This window comes from Tasmannia lanceolata, unplaced genomic scaffold (genome assembly GCF_043159265.1).
Source record: "Tasmannia lanceolata isolate RefF3 unplaced genomic scaffold, GAP_Taslan_0.1 ptg000015l, whole genome shotgun sequence".
Classification (NCBI taxonomy): Eukaryota; Viridiplantae; Streptophyta; class Magnoliopsida; order Canellales; family Winteraceae; genus Tasmannia; species Tasmannia lanceolata.
This window is the reverse complement of record NW_027518692.1, coordinates 46,837,779-46,857,548: the sequence shown is the minus strand read 5'-3', so window position 1 is coordinate 46,857,548 and position 19,770 is coordinate 46,837,779. Positions and strand designations below refer to the sequence as shown.

The 19,770-nt window shown below is 38.7% G+C and overlaps 1 protein-coding gene across 8 annotated transcripts in view; it reads left to right on the top strand.

Moving 5' to 3' along the window:
• LOC143891592 (Mitogen activated protein kinase kinase kinase-like protein) overlaps positions 1 to 19,770 on the top strand; it is a 51,859-nt gene that overhangs the window by 9,718 nt on the left and 22,371 nt on the right. Inside the window, exons 5-9 of one of the 8 annotated variants that reach the window (XM_077396095.1) lie at positions 223 to 414; positions 598 to 857; positions 10,218 to 10,352; positions 10,566 to 10,655; positions 15,463 to 15,558. In XM_077396095.1, coding sequence (XP_077252210.1) covers positions 223 to 414; positions 598 to 857; positions 10,218 to 10,352; positions 10,566 to 10,655; positions 15,463 to 15,558 — 773 coding nt within the window. Of the gene's footprint in view, positions 1 to 222; positions 415 to 597; positions 858 to 10,217; positions 10,356 to 10,565; positions 10,656 to 15,462; positions 15,559 to 19,770 lie in introns of all 8 variants that reach the window. The other 7 variants (XM_077396094.1, XM_077396096.1, XM_077396098.1 and 4 more) reach the window with 7 other exon arrangements.

Sequence of the window (19,770 nt, the reverse complement as noted above, 5' to 3'; positions counted from 1 at the left end):
TTATGTGCGTATGCATATATGTTGCTTTTTCTTTTTATCTTCGGCGGCATTATCAAGCTAATGAATTTAGTGATTTAGCTACTAGATATGTTGTGTCTCAGCTTTTCGATAACAAAGTAGGAAACTAAATATAACTGTGAAGTTGCATTGTAAGCCATCAAGTAGAAGCTGTATTTGTGACTAATTTGCTTCCATGATTGATGTGATACTATGGAAGTACAGGTGTCTGATTTTTACAGGCGCCCAAATTCTGAGCTCAGTCCAGCAAAATCTGCAATTGAAGAAATCACTCACATATCAGAGAATCGAGGTGTCCAGCTCTTAGGGCAAGTAAGGCATGGGACATGCCGACCCCGAGCAATCCTATTTAAAGTTCTTGCAGATGCCGTCGGCCTTGAAAGTACGCTTATGGTGGTAAATTCTCTTTCTTTTCTCCATAGGATTCAATTGGTCAAACTTATCTTTTATTTTCTAATATTTGTGGAAAGGATAGTTTACCTAGATCAGTTTCTATGGTTATAGAGCTCCCTGTCCTATTTCTGGTGATCTTCATAACTAATATTTGAGTGCTAATCCTTTGACAATTTATTTTGTCAGGGTCTTCCAAGTGATGGAGCTACTGAATGCACAGACTCGTATAAGCATATGTCTGTGGTAGTTGTGTTCAACTCTGTTGAACTATTGGTTGATCTTATGAGATTTCCAGGCCAATTAATTCCCTCTTCGACGAAGGCAATCTTGATGTCCCATATTTCTGCCGCAGGAGAGAGTGACTCTGCAGAAAACGACTCCTGTGATTCTCCCCTTGAACCAAATAGTCCTCTGTATGGTCTTTCAGACAAATTGGAAGTTGAAGGGTAAACAAAGATAACTTATGAAATTTGTGCTTTAAATCTTTGAATAGATATTCCTTATCGTTGTTTTGAAGAGGCATCCTCCTGCTACGGATTAGGTCAGGTCTTGGAGGGAAGCTCTTCAATTGTACTGGCTTATGCAGTTACTTCTGCGAGTATTACATGCCTCCCTGAAATGCTACATGACTAATAAAAGAAACACAAGAAAAGAAATAAAGAGTTAAAGAACCAGAAAAATCATGGTTCTTACGAAGGCGACTGATTTTAAGCCTGTATTAGTGATTATATCATGTCCGGATCCGGACTGAGAAATGTCCGCATTGACACACACACACACACATATATATATATATATATATGAGAAAATAATTTCCAAAAAAAAATAATAAAAATAAAATAAAATAAAAATTAAAATAAAATAAAAAATAAAATAAAATATATATATATATATATATATATATATATATATATATATATATATGAGAAAACGGTTTCTACACACTAGTGTAGATAAGTTATCTACACACTAGCTTAAAATATAGTGGGGGCCCACATTGTTTGGGTGATCCAAAGCATTCATTTGATGGCCCTCACATAGATAGGGTGTGCCCAAAAAATCAGCTTCATAGGATCATCCTAACCCTTCGAACCGTGGAAGCAAAAAATGGACAGATTTGTGAAGGTCTATACACGTCCATTTTACCTCCACAAATCGTAGTTTTGGAATGATCCTATGGAGCTGATTTTTTGTGGACACCATATCTATGTGAGGGCCAATCAAATGAATGGTTTGGATCACCCAAGCAATATGCCCTCCACTGTATTTTAAGCTAGTGTTGTAGATAACTTATCTACACTTGTGTGTAGAAACCGTTCTCTCTCTCTCTCTCTATATATATATATATATATATATATATATATGAGGAAAATGATTGTGAGCTTGAAGCTCATATAGCTTATATGAGCTTGAGGACCCAAACACATGGGTCCCACATTTTTTGTGGTGATCCAAACCATTCATTTGCAAGGCCCCATCATAGATAGGGTGTGTACCAAAAATCAGCTCCATTGGATCATCCTAACCCCTCCAAAAGCGGAGGGCAAAAATGGGCAGATTTGTGGCAAACGGTGTCTGTCCATTTTGCCCTCCACTTTTGGATGGGTTAGGATGATTCTATGGAGCTGATTTTTTGTACACACCCTATCTATGTAAGGGCCTTTCAAATGAATGCTTTGGATCATCCTAACAATGTGGGCCCACATGTGTTTGGGCCCTCAAGCTCATATAAGCTATATGAGCTTCAAGCTCACAATCATTTTCCTCTCTCTCTCTCTCTCTCTATATATATATATATATATATATATATATATATATATATATATATATATAGAGAGAGAGAGAGAGAGAGAGAGAGAGAGAGAGAGAGAGAGAGCCTACGGGGGCTCCATCAACGACGGCGGTACCTCTTTTTACTTTTATCTTAACCCAGGATGCTTTGGGGGGAATAAAGTACTTTAGGGTTATAAGCATTCACACTAGCTTTTACAGGATATGTTGATGGTGTGATCCTTGAGGTTGAAGGAGGCCTTCTGTTTTGGATCTTAGATGGAACAATTTGTTACCATGGTTTAGGGCTTAGATGTTGGAATCTTCAACTGAATATGTGGTCTTGCTCTCACTTAAAGCTTGATATTTTTAGTACCTTCACTTCCTTGCCCCCTCGCCTATCTTGTGCAACTAAGAGTTAGGGGTTGTTGGCAGCCTGTGGGCGCCATCAATATCTTCAAATATTACTATGTTTATGCTCACCGAGATGATCTTTCGTGTGGCTGGTCATACAAGTACAGGCATGGCGTGGTTCACAAGTTGATTAGGTTTGGGTGACTTGATGTCCGTAATAGGAGATACGATGAGTCCTAGTGCTGTAGTGAATGGGTATCCTATCCGTGAGACAAGCACCTCCAAACAATCGATGGTCAAACACTTTCTTCAATTGCATTGTTTTCCATTAACCTTGATTAAGTGTCTAGGATGATTACAATGGTACTAGAGAGAATAGACCAAGCTTTTCTGGCCACCTGACCAATGGACCTAATCAATTTGCATGTGTGCAAGATGACAAATGTGGAAATCGCGACAAATGTTTGTCATAGTGACCGTGGAGATAAGCCGATAACATTTTCCATATAATCTCCATTGATATTTTATGATATTTTAAATCTATACAACAAATGTCTATGTTCATATCTATAAATGCGGATGTGGGTGATGATATTTCCACCCTTTCTTTGGTACGTTCTGCCCCTTTGAATTTTTACGTTGGATTGTACAACTCAGTTGAAATTGGGACATCAAATGAATAAAATCTAACTAAATAGAAAGGTTTGAGGTGCCAAAACAATGGTGTTGAAATATATATGTAGGATTTGTATTATCATTCACTTCATAAGATATACATGAATAATTAATTATGTTTTGAATATTGTAAATAATTTATGGTTCATAAATTCCAGAAGTTCTCTGTATTACAAGTAACACGTAGCTCATTTGCCCCTAAAAAAAAAAGAGAAGTAAAGTGTAGCTCACATTAAAAACTACATGAAGTTAACCATGTCTTTAAGAGGCAAGAATGTATTCTTCACTAGGAGGGATGCACTCCTTATAGGCAGGATTGTGCCACGCACTATGAGTGGGTCTAGTTTCTAAGTGGTGGATTCTATGCTATGAAGCACGGGTACGGGTACAGGGTGCGGGTTCGACACGACATGGGTACGTGATTTTCCGAAAAACTCGGGTGCGGATACGTTCAGGTACGCCGAATATAATAATCCATTTTAATATTTTATTATATATTTATAAAAATTTTAAATAATTTAAAAATAATAGGAGAGCAATCAAATAACAATAACATCACCAAAATGGAAAATTCTAATTTTACTTTTCATTTCATAAGTGATTAAGGTCCAAATTGTTCCATATTTCATCATAACATAAAGCATCAAAATACGAAATATATCATTCTTCATTAGAAAAGAAGTCCGTCGCCTCATCTCCGATATCATTCTCTACATTGTCGGTAAAAACAATGGACTCCAACTCCGTCTCATCCAAGGAAAGACTAACAACTTCAAGTACCCCAACATCCTCAAAGGAATCAAATATATCTCCACCTATGTCTCGCATCTTTGTCTCTCCTTGATTATATTGTGGAAATCGTCTTGATAGAAGGCGAAGATTGCTATGAGCAAAAAACCAAATCTTGAGCTCGTTGTGGAGTTATCTTGTTCCTCTTGAAGGAATGCACGATGGAGTAAGTGCTCCAATTCCTCTCGGCATAAGATGAAGATGAAGGTGCATAAGAAGCTTCAATGCTATACTTTGAAGCATAGGAGCATGGATGGCCCACCATTCATGAGGCTTGATAGTGAATCGTTCATTGATGGAATCAATGTCATTGAATAATCTGGACTTCATAGAGAATTGGGCTAACTCCACATTAGCCCTCGTGCGATCCTCGGAATTGGGAAAATACCTTTTGAAGCACTTTATCCTCATCTAACACCTTCTCTTTCACATACCTTGCTCTCCCCACATCATCCTCCCTATAGCAACTCCATTTGTCATTAACATTGCTTTTGAAGACCTTGCTTTAAGAGTTTAAATCTCTTAAGTATGACAATAACACTCACAAGTCGTGTCTCCGCCACGGAAAGCACAACTTCAAAGTATTAAACTCGTTGAATATGGCTAATCTCATGGAATGATTCATTATGAAATTCTTAATGAGCATAACATCTCCCGAAACATCCGTGATCCAACTACATTCTTCATATGTATCTTGATTTGTTTCCACATTCTTTGCCCCGCATATGTTCTTCAAAGCAAGGTTGAGGGTGTGCACCACACATGGAGTCAAAAAGATGGAAGGAAATTGCGTCTCAATAAGTTGTCTGTCCGCCTTGCAATTTTCGGCGTTGTCGGTAATTACTTGGACAACATTTTCATGCCCAACCTCTATAATTTCCTCCTTCAACAAGTTGGCAATGAAATGCTTGTCCTTTATCTCCCCCGAACAATCTATTGCCTTGAGAAACATAGGCCTACCCTCGGTTCCTGCCATGAAATTAATGAGAGGCCTCTTTTGTGAGTCGCTCCATCCATCACCAACGATGCTCACCCCTTTATTCTTTCATGAATCTCTAAGGGGTTGCAACAACCTATCAACATTTGCCCTCTCTCTTTGCAGTAAAGTCATCCTTAGCAAATTGTATCCCGGAGGCAAGTAACCGAAAAGTGCATTATTGGTGGCAAACCAGTATGAACTCGCGTAGTGTGGGTTCCTTGCTAGGTGAAATGGCAAGCCACCGGAGTAAAACATCCGAGCAACGTCTACCCTGGACGTTGTCAGGGCGTACCCGAACGTACTTGCACCCCATACGTGTCCCTCCAAGTTTTGATCTAAAGAGGAGGAAGACAAGTGGTCCAAGTGGGAGTGGGAGTGCTATTGAAAAGGCATTCAACATGGCGGCTCGCGATCAACTACATGCCAAGATTGCTCAGATGTTTACTCCGGTGGCTAGCCATTTCACCTAGCAAGGAACCCACACTCCACGAGTTCATGCTTGTTTGCCGCCAATAATGCGCTTTTCAATTATTTGCCTCTGGGATACAATTTGCCAAGGACGACTCTACTGCAAAGAGAGGGGGCAAATGTTGATAGGTTGTTGCAACCCCTTAGAGATTCATGGAAGGATAAATGGGTGAGCATCGTTAGGGATGGATGGAGCGACTCACAAATGAGGCCTCTCATTAACTTCATGACAGTAACCGAGGGTAGGCCTACGTTTCTCATAGCAATAGATTGTTCGGGGGAGATGAAAGACAAGCATTTCATTGCCAACTTGTTAAAAGAGGTAATTATAGAGGTTGGGCATAGAAATGTTGTCCAAGTAATTACCGACAACGCCGCAAATTGCAAGGCGGCCGGACAACTTATTGAGGCGCATTTTTCTTCCATCTTTTTGACCCCATGTGTGGTGCACACCCTCAACCTTGCTTTGAAGAACATATGTGCGGCAAAGAATGTGGAAGCAAATCAAGATACATATGAAGAATGTAGCTGGATCACGGATGTTTCGGGAGATGTTATGCTCATTAAGAATTTCATAATGAATCATTCCATGAGATTAGCCATATTCAACGAGTTAAATACTTTGAAGTTGCTTTCCATGGCGGAGACACGATTTGCGAGTGTTATTGTCATGCTTAAGAGATTCAAACTCTTAAAGCAAGGTCTTCAAGCAATGGTGATTAGTGACAAATGGAGTTGCTATAGGGAGGATGATGTGGGGAGAGCAAGATATGTGAAAGAGAAGGTGTTAGATGACGTATGGTGGGATTCTATTGACTACATACTCTCATTTACATCCCCTATCTATGACATGCTTAGAGAGTATGACACGGATCCGCCTTGCCTTCATTTGATTTATGATTTGTGGGACACCATGATAGAGAAAGTGTAGGCGGCGATTTATAGGAAAGAGGAAAGAAGATGAGTCCACCTTTTATGAAGTGGTGCACAAAATTCTTGTTGATCGTTGGAACAAGAGCAAAACTCGACTTCATTTCTTGGCTCATTTATTGAATCCAAGATTAGGTGACTTAAACTTTAAATTTATTTGGATTTGTAGCTATCTATGTTTATTTCATACTTTTAACTTCAAAGTTGAAACTTTAAACTAAATTAATTTTTTTTCTTAAAGGTATTATAGTGAACAATGGCTTAGTGAGGATTCAACTCGGGTGCCTCCACATAAGGATGCGGAAATTTATACGGAGAGGGTAAAGTGCTTCAAAATGTACTTCCCCAATTCCGAGGATCGTACGAGGGCTAATGTGGAGTTTGCATAATTCTTTATGAAGTCCGGATTATTCAATCACATTGATTCCATCAATGAACGATTCACTATCAAGCCTCATGAATGGTGGGCCATCCATGCTCCTATGCTTCAAAGCATAGCATTGAAGCTTCTTATGCAACCTTCATCTTCATCTTGTGCCGAGAAGAATTGGAGCACTTACTCTTTTGTGCATTCCTTCAAGAGGAACAAGATAACTCCACAATGAGCTTAAGATTTGATTTTTGTTCATAGCAATCTTCGCCTTCTATCAAGACGATTTCCACAATATAATCAAGGAGAGACAAAGATGTGGGACATAAGTGGAGATACATTTGATTCCTCTGAGGATGTTGGGGTACTTGAAGTTACTAGTCTTTCCTTGGATGAGCCGGAATTGGAGTTCATTGTTTTTACCGACGATGTAGAGGTTGATATTGGAGATAAGACTACAGACTTCTTTTCTAATGAAGAATGATATATTTCGTATTTTGGTGCTTTATGTTATGATGAAATATGGAACAATTTGAAACTTAATCACTTATGAAATGAAGAGTAGTAATAGAATTTTCCATTTTGGTGATGTTATTGTTATTTGATTGCTCTCCTATTATTTTTTAATTTTTTATAAATATATAATAAAATATTAAAATATATTATTATATTAGGTGTATCCGAACGTACCCGCACCCGGTCTTTTTTGGAAAATCACGTACCGGTATCGTGTCGTACCCGCACCCCGTACCCGTACACGTGCTTCATAGATTGCAGTCAATGCCTGTTCTTCTGATGCCTAGGCTATAAGACTTAAATCACCTATAGCTAGTGGCATATGCCATTTTGGGCTTGTGCGATCACCCAATGTTTTAGGCGATTGCTCTATTGCTTCGTGACAACCTAGGTCTTAGGTAATGACCAATGACTCTGGGTAGAAAATACCACTCTTAGGTTATCATTCTCTTCTCCTAAAGAGGAAAAATGGTGTAGGGATTTCACTCATCCTTGCAGAGAGATCCGCCATCTCCAAATATCTTTGCAAACTTATACAATTCGATCTTTTTGAAGTCTCGTTGATTCCATTTAGAATGAAATTTTTAGGGAAGTTGAAGTTATCTTTTCAATGGCTTGAATGGTTTTTTCCATTAGATTAACGGTTTGAGTGGTTTTTCCATCAGAGAGTCAAGATTGAAACTTACTTATGACTGTCTTCTTGATATTGTTCTTTTTGCTATTCATGCTCTATTTGGTGCGTTTACCTACACCTTGCCTTGAAGAACTACTTGTAGTTTCTCATTTGTATCTCTCCAATCTAGCTCTTTCTTTTTACCCGGGACTCTTCATTGACATGTGATTGTTCTCATCTACTCCTTTTGGGTTTGTGGTATGCTTGCAGTTCCCATATGATCCCTGATTTGTTTCTCTACATTAGGAAAATTTTAATTGTGTTGATACATCCTTACACATAACCTTCTCATTGACTCCCATTCTACCTTTTTCAAATTGTTTCTTTCATCCAGGTAAATCCATAGTGCTAATCTAGGTTGGTTCAATCAACGAATTCAACTATTACTTCTACCACCACTAGTGGAGCTTGTGGAAGACATCTTTAAATTCTTAAAAAGGAAAAGCAGCGTACAAGTTGTTGCATCACCAGTTGGATGGTGTTTGTGTTGATACATCATTCCACTTATAATGTTTTCATGAGACATCCGCTCCATGTTTTTCCGATCTATTTTTTTCATACACGTGCAATGCACATTGCCAACTTAGATCAGCTTAACCAACAAATACCATTCTTCATCAGCTTTAACGTTTGCTTATGCTAGATACCGCTAGCGGAGTTCAAGTCCAAACATCTTGTTGAGTTCCATTCAATCGCTTGCAATCAAGGAATGTGTCTGGGCTGATCTTCCTTTTGGTTGGCTGTCATTCATTAGGGTTTTTTTTTTGTGGTATCAAGTGCTCATAATTGCATAGATGGTGGGTTTGTTTTTGTCATGAGCCATGTATCTTGTAATAGAGTTTCCGTGGCAAAGTGACCTAGTTTGCTCAACACCTTATCATATTGCAAACTGATGTGGGAGCCGGTTTGTAGTACGGTTCGCAATATTATGCTAAAACTAACGAATTACGAATCAACACCAAAGGTAAGCAGTTCCATGATTTGGTTTCAACATTTGACTTTTTCAATTCCAGATCCTGTATAATTTTTCACCTTACACTTCTGAGTCCCGACTTCCCACTTTGACCTTCCATATATTTAAGAGTCCGGGGAGGATTTTGAATGGTTTTCCCAAGTACAACCAAGGACTGTGCTATCACAAACCAAGCTAGCAAGCGGAAGTGAACCAAAGTGGCATATAGCCCTAACAAATTGGGTTCTGCGTTTGCAGTAAAGTGATCTGAGAATGGTAGACACTGGTGACATGATAAGAGACTGTGTTGAAGAGGTTAGGCTGCCCTTCTCAGGGCTGGTATGGGAGAAGGATTCTAATGAGGCAGAGATTTTAATGAGGCAGAGATTTTTTATTTAAGACATGGATTACGCTGATAGTAGCTCACTTTCAAAGTCCATTTCTTCATTTCTGGTGGAGGTAAAATCTTAGAATCAGGAATCTTCCCTCGTGGTGTCGCTCCCGACTCGGAACCTCGATTCGGCGCTCCTTAGGAAGGAGCTCCAGGGAGCGCGATCCCGAAGAAATGGAAACCGCTCCTATTGCTCCATTAGTAACCCTCTCACCAACTTACTTGCATCAAACTCCTCTAATTGTTCAAAGTACTTCATTAGAGCGAGCACGGAGGCAAAACTTCAGAAGGCATGAGGAAATTGGGCATGAAAATGAAGACGATTAGAAATTATTGCTATCGATATACTTAAATTTTGAAAGATTATATAAGATAGTTAAAAATTACTATTTTATGTACTTGAATTTTGAAAGACATGATGAAAATATTACACTAACGCTCTCATGACGCTCCCAACCTTAGACTCTTCTAGATCCCCACGCTTCCCCGCGCCCGCCCCGGCCCCGCCTCATGCTTCTATGGGTAAAATCTTCTTGTGATCAAATGGATGAACTATCGGCTGGATTATCCTTAAAGGCTGGTGAATGCATAGAGGGGATTTTTTATGCTATTTCAGATCAGCAGGTTTCTCATATTAGGTGGGGGCAAACCCAGTGGCAGAGTCATCAGATAAAGTTGAGCAGTAGGGGGGTTGTGATCATTTTTTTTAATCGTATATGGAGTGGTCATGGAGTGTTCTAGCTTGTTTACTGTATTTGGCCACCCTCTTTCTATTTGTACTTTTAATTTTTCAATAAAATTGGTGTTGTTAAGAAAAAAAGGAAAGAAAAAGAATGGGATCAAAACATTGTAGACAGTGTTAAGTTTACATTGTCCGAAGTGCTTCCTCTTTTTCGTATCTATTTGTGCTCCAATGCCTCTATAATTCTGATGCTGCAGCCCGGAGCAAGATGAGAGCCTTCACTCCTTATACCAGCGGAATGCCGAAGCATCATCAAATATATTGAGTTCATCGTTTCGAAACGTAATGTTGCGACCGGCAGCTGGTGTTCAGGGGAAGTTAAGGTGGCGATGGTGGTTTATCTTGCTCGTTTAATCTTGCAATTATCATCTAATTGCATTATTTTTCTTTCCCTTTTGTTCTCTTCAGCGTTTATGAAAATGATTTTCCTTGCTTAGTGTATATTACTTTGTCCAGTTCATATCTTTTGAAAATGCATTTTTTTTTTTGAAGATACATTTCCTCTGATGCTGTCTTTACTCTTCTGTTCTTTCTGGTTGGAACAGTTCATCACATAGTGAACCCAATATTGCAAATGCATTTTGGCGACGCAGCCGGCGGAAAGCTGTCGTTGAACAACGGACTGCTAGTTCAAGGTTTTCCCCTTTTCTATCTGAAAATCTTTATTATCTTCGATTTTTTCCCAACTCTTACAAATATGGGTGGTTGGACACCAGATGTGTTATGCTAGGGACAGACATTCACTTAGGCCTTCATTTATTATTTATACTTTATGAACTGATGTGTCATATTAATCTTCATGACTTCGCTATAGCAAAGAAGCATTAGCATATGAATTTAATACCTTCTGCACCTGGCGTCTTTGCTATTACTGCTAATACTTATGCTGTTTTAATTTTAAACGAGCTTCTGTCATGAGTTGGCTAGAGAATGATCGAAGTATTAGAAAAATCTCATTTACGAAGTATTAGAAAAATCTCATTTACATTTGTCTGATTGGCTGCTGATAGCTTTTGAGAATGGTAACAGCCTCTAACAGCCAATTAGGAGGGTGTAAAATAAAGGGGGAGTGGGATTATCAAAACAAGTATGTGGCCATTTCGATGTTCACTTTTTCAGTTGAGAATAGCCTCCTCATAGCTGAATTTGTCTTATTCATTTAATTCATTTGAGGTGGCTGCTTTCTCCTGAAAAAATGTGCCTTGAAATGGCCTTTTGCAAATTTTCCTAGAACATCCACCTCGTAGCAGAATTTGTCTTATTCATTTAATTCAACTGGGGTGGGTTTTTTGTGAAATTGCCTAGACATTTCCCTATATATATATATATATATATATATATATATGAGAAAACGGTTCCTACACATATGTGTAGAGAGTTCTCTACACAGTAGCTTAAAATACAGTGGGGGCCCACATTGTTTTGGTGATCCAAGCCATCCATTTTAAAGGCCCTCACATAGACAGGGTGTCTACAAAAAATCAGATCCATAGGATCATCCCAACCCTACGATTTGTGGAGGTAAAATGGATGTCTTTAAACCCTCAACAATTAGTCCATTTTTTGCCTCCACAATTCGAATGGTTAGGATGATCCTATGGATCTGATTTTTGTGGACACCCTATCTATGTGAGGGCCTTAAAAATGAATGGTTTGGATCACCCAAATAATGTGGCCCCCACTGTATTTTAAGCTAGTGTGTAGATAACTTATCTACACATATGTGTAGGAACCGTTTTCTCTCTCTCTCTCTCTCTCTCTCTCTCTATATATATATATATATATATATATATATATAGAGAGAGAGAGAGAGAGAGAGAGAGAGAGAATTTTTCTCCTCAAAAAGTGACCCACTAAATGACATTTTGCGAAATTGTCTACACACACACATATATATATAGAGAGAGAGAGATGTTTGTGCGCTCGAGCGCACATTTTTAAGGATGATCCAACGCATTTGTTTGGAAGGCCCTTACATAGATAGGATATGAACAAAAAATCAGCTCCATAGGATCATCCTAGGGTGTCAATTTGTGGAGGTTAAAATGGACAGACACTTTGGATGCGCTCGACAAATGTTTCTCCACAAATTTGCCCATTTTTTTCCTCCACAAATGGAAGGGTTAGGATGATCCAATGGAGCTGATTTGTTGCGGACACCCTATCTATGTAAGGGCCTTTCAAATGAATTCGTTGGATCATCCTTAAAAATGTGGTCCCCATGTGTTTTTGATGCTCGAGCGCATATAAGCTTATATGCGCTCGAGCGCACAAACAGTTTGCTCATATATATATATATATATATATATATATATATATATATATATATATATTTGAGGAAAGTGTTGGTGAGCTTAAGCTCACCAAACTTATGGTGAGCTTAAGCGCCCAATCACATTGGGCCCTACTTTGTTAGGATGATCCAAAGCATTCATTTGAAATGCCTTTACATAGATGGGGTGTGTACCAAAAATCAGCTCCATAGGATCATCCTAACCCATCCATTTGTGGAGGTCAAAATGGACAGACATTATTTGTCCACAAATCTGCCCATTTTTGTCCTCCACAAATGGAGGGGTTAGGATGATCCTATGGAGCTGATTTTTGGTACACACCCTATCTATGATAGGGCCTTGCAAATGAATGGTTTGGATCACCACAGAAAATGTGGGACCCATGTGATTGGGGCGCTTAAGCTCACCAACACTTTCCTCTCTCTCTCTCTCTCTCTCTATATATATATATATATATATATATATATATATATATATATATATATATATATATATGAGAAAACGGTTTCTACACACATGTGTAGATAAGTTATCTACACACTAGCTTAAAATACAGTGGAGGCCCACATTGTTTGGGTGATCCAAACCATTCATTTGATTGGCCCTCACATAGATAGGGTGTCCACAAAAAATCAGCTCCATAGGATCATCCTAACCCTTCGAACCGTGGAGGTGAAAAATGGACAGATTTGTGAAGGTTTATACACGTCCATTTTACCTCCACAAATCGTAGGGTTGGGATGATTCTATGGAGCTGATTTTTTATGGACGCCCTATCTATGTGAGGGCCAATCAAATGAATGGTTTGGATCACCCAAACAATATGCCCTCCATTGTATTTTAAGCTAGTGTGTAGATAACTTATCTACACATGCGTGTAGAAACCGTTTTCTCTCTCTCTCTCTCTCTCTCTCTCTATATATATATATATATATATATATATATATATATATATATATATATATATATATAGAGAGAGAGAGAGAGAGAGAGAGAGAGGTGTAGCTACACATACGTGTAGCTAACTTAGCTACACCGACGGCTTAAAATACAGTGGGCCCCACATTGTTTAGGTGATGCAAACCATTCATTTGATGGGCCCTCACATAGATAGTGTGCCCAAAATATCAGCTCCATAGGATCATCCCAACCCTACGATTTGTGGAGGCAAACCTTCACAAATCTGTCCATTTTGGCCTCCACAAATCGTAGGGTTGGGATGATCCTATGGAGCTGATTTTTTGGGCACACCCTATCTATGTGAGGGCCCATCAAATGAATGATTTGGATCACCCAAACAATGTGGGCCCACTGTATTTTTGGGCACACCCTAAGTTAGCTACACATACGTGTAGCTAACTTAGCTACACCGACGGCTTAAAATACAGTGGGCCCACATTGTTTGGGTAATCCAAATCATTCATTTGATGGGCCATCACATAGATAGGGTGTGCCCAAAAAATCAGCTCCATAGGATCATCCCAACCCTACGATTTGTGGAGGCAAAAATGGACGTGTAAAAACCTTCACATATCTGTCCATTTTTGCCTCCACAGTTTGAAGGGTTGGGTTCATCCGATGGAGCTGATTTTTTGGGCACGCCCTATCAATGTGAGGGCCTATCAAATGAATGGTTTGGATCACCCAAACAATGTGGGCCCAATGTATTTTATGGCGTCGGTGAAGCTAAGTTAGCTACATGTATGTGTAGCTACACTTTTCTCTCTCTCTCTCTCTCTCTCTCTCTCTATATATATATATATATATATATATATATATATATATATATATATATATATATGAGCAAACTGTTTGTGAGCTCGAGCTTCAAAAACACATGGGGCTCACATTTGGATCACCCGATGTTTTAAATTTCAGTCGGCACGGAAATGGAAACATTTTAGTTGGAAATTTTGGTGTAAAATTTTTAAAATCACATAAACATATGCAAATGATGAAACTTTGGGAAATGCTAGAATAAGCACAAATACGTACTTAGAAACTAAAACATAAGCAATAAAGAAAGTCATCTATAATGGCTTAATCACATCGAACACCCAGTGGCATGCGTTTGTCCCACGCCGATCTGACATCTCAGTCATAAGATACGGTTAATTTGCCATGCATTGCAATGATGTTGGCTTTCAAATATCATTATCTATATTAATGAAATGAAATACAAATCATAACATCTTTCCATTTTTTTATCGCTCTCACCATTTCGGTCGATTTTTTGGAAAGTTTGCTATGATTTGGCCGACACTTCAAATTTATTGCCGACTCACGTGTCCTGCCATGTCCGACACAACATGCGTGTCCACACGTGTCCACACTACTTTGGACACTTGTATTGCTGGAAGTGTTAGACTTAATGTGGGAGTGTGGACATGTTTTTGTACCGTTACAAGTGTGACATTCTGTTTTTTATTAAATATTGTGTTTACTTCATTTAGACAACTCGTATCCATGTCACTGGACACATGAATCAGTATCCACAAATCATGATTGCATATACGTTCTATTTTAGCCGTGTCCTCGTTTGTAAAGGTTGGGGGTTTGCCGTGTCCGACACTTCGCGTCCGTGTCGACACGCGACACTTGTGTTCGTGTCCACAAATCATAGAATTTTTGGGAATTTTGATGGAAATAGTGACATGAAAGCAATTCATGTAGATTTCATTTTGGTGGGGATGGAAATGGGAACATTTCGGTCATTTTGCGGAAGTTTAAAACCATGATCTAAACCCATATCCTCAAATACACATATGCACATGCGCATGGGTGTACCTGTGAGCATGCATTTTTTTCTATTTAAAGCATATTTTAGATGTTAGAAAGACTTCTCGCATCAATTTTCTGCCACATCTAAAACCCATCTTCTCAAATATGATAGTTGAGCAGTATCCACTGTTCTTATTAGTTATTGTTAATATAAATTACTGTACTAGTATCAGAGAGCCTCCTTTGATTTATTAGAAGTTTTGAAATATTATTATTATGACTAATGAAATGTTCAAGATGGATTTTTTAATTGATTACACGGATGTTGTGCCAAGAAGTAGATATATTATTTTCGGTCACTTGTTTTAAATCCTTACGGAATTATACTCTTTGCTATTTTTTTCCATAAGAATATTTCTTTATGCAGTCCAGAGCATCCTTTATCCAGAGCACGTGGAAGGTCCATGCTTAGCGGTGATAGGCAGTCATTTAGAGAATTTGCAGATGGCACAGCTTCATCAAGGTTCTTATCTGAGGATATTATTAATATTCAAATATTTTAACTGCACATAACTCTATTGAATTGTTTATCATTGTGTATTTCACAATTCCTATCAAATCTATATCATTTAAAAACAAAGACCTCAAATTTATAGCATTTAAAAACAACAGACCTAAAACAAAATGGATGAGGGGTGGGGTGGATCCGCCTTGAAGGTTTTTGGATCTTTTTGATGAAATGGAAGATATATTGGCGGAATCAGATATTGAGTTGATTCATGTTAGGAGGTCTACTAACGAGAAGGCGGATGAGTTGGCTAGAAGAGGGGTGGTATGCAACTCGATGAATTGGTCTGATCAATTCCCTCTTTGATGTCCTATCTATTTTGTAATTAGTTTTGTTTTTGTTCTGTAACTTCGGGTATTCCCTTTCGGGTGTCCCTTCTGCTCCTTTTATAATATTTGCCATTTCAAAAAAAAAAAAAAAAAAGACCTAAAACGAAGACCTCATAGCTATAGCATTTTAAAAGAAAAGACCTCCCGTGCATTATTAATTACTAGTGTCACGTCCTGTTTGCTAGATTGATGCTTTTCTATTATAAGGTGGGTGTTGTTTGTCTTTCATGTAAGAATTCTTATTTTTAATTTTTGAAAATATATTTAATTTTATTCTCTACTTTTTGGTTTTTATCAAAATGGAGATGCAAATCTTCAATGTTTTCTTGCTTCAAATTTGTGCATAAAAGTTATTATACTCTTGCACATTTTTTTACTATTTTTTTTTTCTGGGAATGATATTTCCAACTCTCTTTCTTAGCTAAAGTCATCCACACCCTTAAATTCTTTTTTATTTGTCTCTTAGAAGTGTTTTGTAGAATTCCTGAAGGCCCTATTTGGTTGCAAAAAACATGGAAGACGGCTCGGCATTTCTCGGAATATGAAATGCGAGATGTTTGGTTGCCAAATTTGAGCTCAAATTCCATTTGACTCCACTACATGGAGGGGACATCATTATTAGCTTTTTTCCTAGGTGGCGCCTACGTGGCAAACTTGTCCCCTCTACTAATCTTCCAATGGAAAAACTCCATTTTGGTGGATTTTAGAAGGGAGAAGAGTAGAATATGTCTTGTCTTGTGTAATCATTACATTTCTCTCTCTTTCTCTCTCTTCTACTATTTATTTTGGTAATGACACCCCTACATTTTCCACATGGTTTGAGGCCCAACCAAACACACCGCCACTTTTCCCCTATTCTTCTCTAGACAACTCTACACATCTCCCATCCTTGTCACCTCCTTGTTGACTACTACTTCGCTACTCTCCCAGCCAACCAAATAGAGCCAAAGTGCCCTTACAGGTTACACTTTTGCACGAACTGTAGAATACCAACAAAATGGGTGAAAGAATGTGAGAAAGGGAGAGGAAAGGGGTAGGGAATGTGAGCAGCAAATCGGAGAAGGGGAATAATGTGAGGAGAGTGGATAGTTTCGTTGTGATGCATTGGCCAACCTCATGAGGATCAATTGGTGACTTCAGAGATGGTTAAAACGACCAAGTGGAGTTGGGCGAGGGCCTCCGTGAGGGATCTTGTACATGTGATAGATGAAGAACACTGGAGTCAGCAACATGATTGACGACGGTGAGCTTGGTTGAAAGGGCCGAACGACGTCTATAGGATCGTGGCACTACTAATCTTACAAAAAACTATAGCTGATGAAAAGGGCGCAACCATTATCTGTATCAAGTAGCACCATCGCGGTGTCGAGGGGGAGGGGGCACACAAGCCTAGGACCACGTGACCAACTTCCGAGTTGGATCCTAGTGCCCCAGCCCAAGGGGCATTGTTGGCACTCAAGCCTAGGACCATGTAGACAGACTCCGATCTGGGTCCTAGCGCCCAAGCCAACAATCCCCTCCGCGGGCAATGACCCTGGGAGACTCAAACCCTCGACCTCGCTCTGACACCACTCGTAGGATCGTGGCGCTACCAATCTTACCAAAAGCTATAGCTGATGGAAAGGGCACAACCATTATCTTTATTGCGTAGCACCATTGCGGTGTTGAGGGGAGGGCACACCTAGGACCACACGGCCAGCCTCCGATCCGGATCCTAGCACCAAAGCCCAAAGGGCATTGCTGGCACACAAGCCTAGGAGCCAGTCCCTGATCTGGGTCCTAGCGCCCAAGCCAATAGCGTCGAGGCAAAATCCATGTGCGACTTGCAAAGGGTGCTAAGGCCGAGATGGAAGATGCCAGAGAGTTGGATGGAAAACAAAAGGACGCCAGATCGATTTTCAAGATTGGACGACGAGGGCGAGAATGTGGGATGACGACAACTTGTTCCTACTCGATCAGCGAAACCTAAAATGGGGCTATCTATCATTAGCAACTGACAAGATTCAATGTGTGATTGATGCCTACATGGAAATCCCCTATGGGTGATGTCAATACAGACATGGGATGGAGTATAGACAGGTCATGAGAGACTCCCGTGCTACTGAGCACATGGGGAGGCATAGAGGATTATATGGACACCAAATTTTTGATAGCCAAAGCCTAGGGGATTATACCGACCCCATTGATTTGACGAACAACTTTTATGACGATGGTGAGAACCGACCAGTTTTTTCATAGGTGAAGGCGTAAGGCGAAGTTTTTTTTTTTTTAGGGGTCATCAGTCACTAGTCATCTTAAGAACACAATTCTTGGTGGGTTGAGTTCTCAATAGTGGAAAAATGTTTTTTTTTTTTTTTGAAAAAAAATAGTGGAAAAATGATGCGATCCAAAAAAAACAATAATGAAGTGTTGGGGTGTTTTTTGGTGTTCATTAATCATGGGTAAAAAATTCATGCACTAAAATTTCATTTAGTCTTTTGTTGGAGTCCATACCCCTGTGCTCGAGTGTCCATTTTTAGGAATATATACCTTGTCCTTTTGGAAGCTTAAATTACTTGTAGATTTTGTGCCCTTCATCATTTCAAGCTGCAAAAATTCACTAAACATTCAATGAAAATCACTAAGCAAAGTTAAGTGTATGAGGTAATTTCCATTAATAAAGTGTCGTCTTTACCAAAAAAGTGTTTTTAGGTATTTGTGTATAAAAAAGTTTGAAAAGATAGATTAGAATCATGATTAGGATTTAAAGATATGTTTAGGTTTTCTTGTGTTTTATTATATATTGATATACTGAGAGATTGTAGAGTTAGAGATTGATGGTTTTTTGGTATTGTTGTGCATCTGAAATCCTAGGTTTGCTTGGAATTGATGGTCTTGTTGAATGCTTAAAATGCTTTAGTTTTCCTTCTACATGCTATGCTGTAAACACAACATGAATATAAAAAATAAAAGGACTTATACGAGTGATGCATATATCAAATGGTACGAATGATACTAGATCTTTTTAACCATTGGATTTAGATCTACCATACATGAAAGGACACCTCACGTAGACTATTGTTTGGTAAAAAACAAAAAATGGAAGTGTATAGCTGAGGACTAACATGGGTAGGCCTTTGCAGCTACTTCAGAGCCATGTCTACCTTCTTCTGCCTCTACATCTCTCGTCTCCCTTCTTTTCATCATGGTTTTAAATTTCGGTCACAACATTTTGTTTCGGTCAGCTGAAATATTTCGATTTCCTGAAATATTTCGATTTCCTGAAATAAAGATTAAAAAAAAGCCAAGTTTCTGTTGAATTGTTGACATTACGACAAAAACCGACCAAAAAATCAGAATCCTTAAGATATTTCTAAAAAAGCAAAAAAATATAAATAAAAACTAGTAGTGTGGAATCTTAGCTGTATTTTGGTCGTGATTTCGTATCGAAATATTTCCTTGATTTTACAAGATTTTGACCGAATTTCGAACCGAAATATTTCTGTTTTGCTGATTTTTTGAATGGTTATTTCCATTTTTGCTGATGATCGAAACCAAAACTGAAATTTAAAACGTTGCTTTTCATTACCCACTTTCTACCTATCTATTAGCATCATGTGGTTGGGATCATTCATTTTTTTGAGAAGTTTTGAAAGAGCTCTCCTTTGGAGTTGTCTTGGTCAAGATAAACCCGAGTAGAGCTCACATTTTTGTTGTTTGAATTGAAAATCTTTGAATTTGATAAGCAGCAAGAAGAATAGAGAAAAATGTGAAGAAAGGGCTTGCTCACTGTAAGGCCTAAATTGTAAAGCTAGCTTTCTTTCACAACTAGTCAATATCCTTAGATCATGCATTTCCA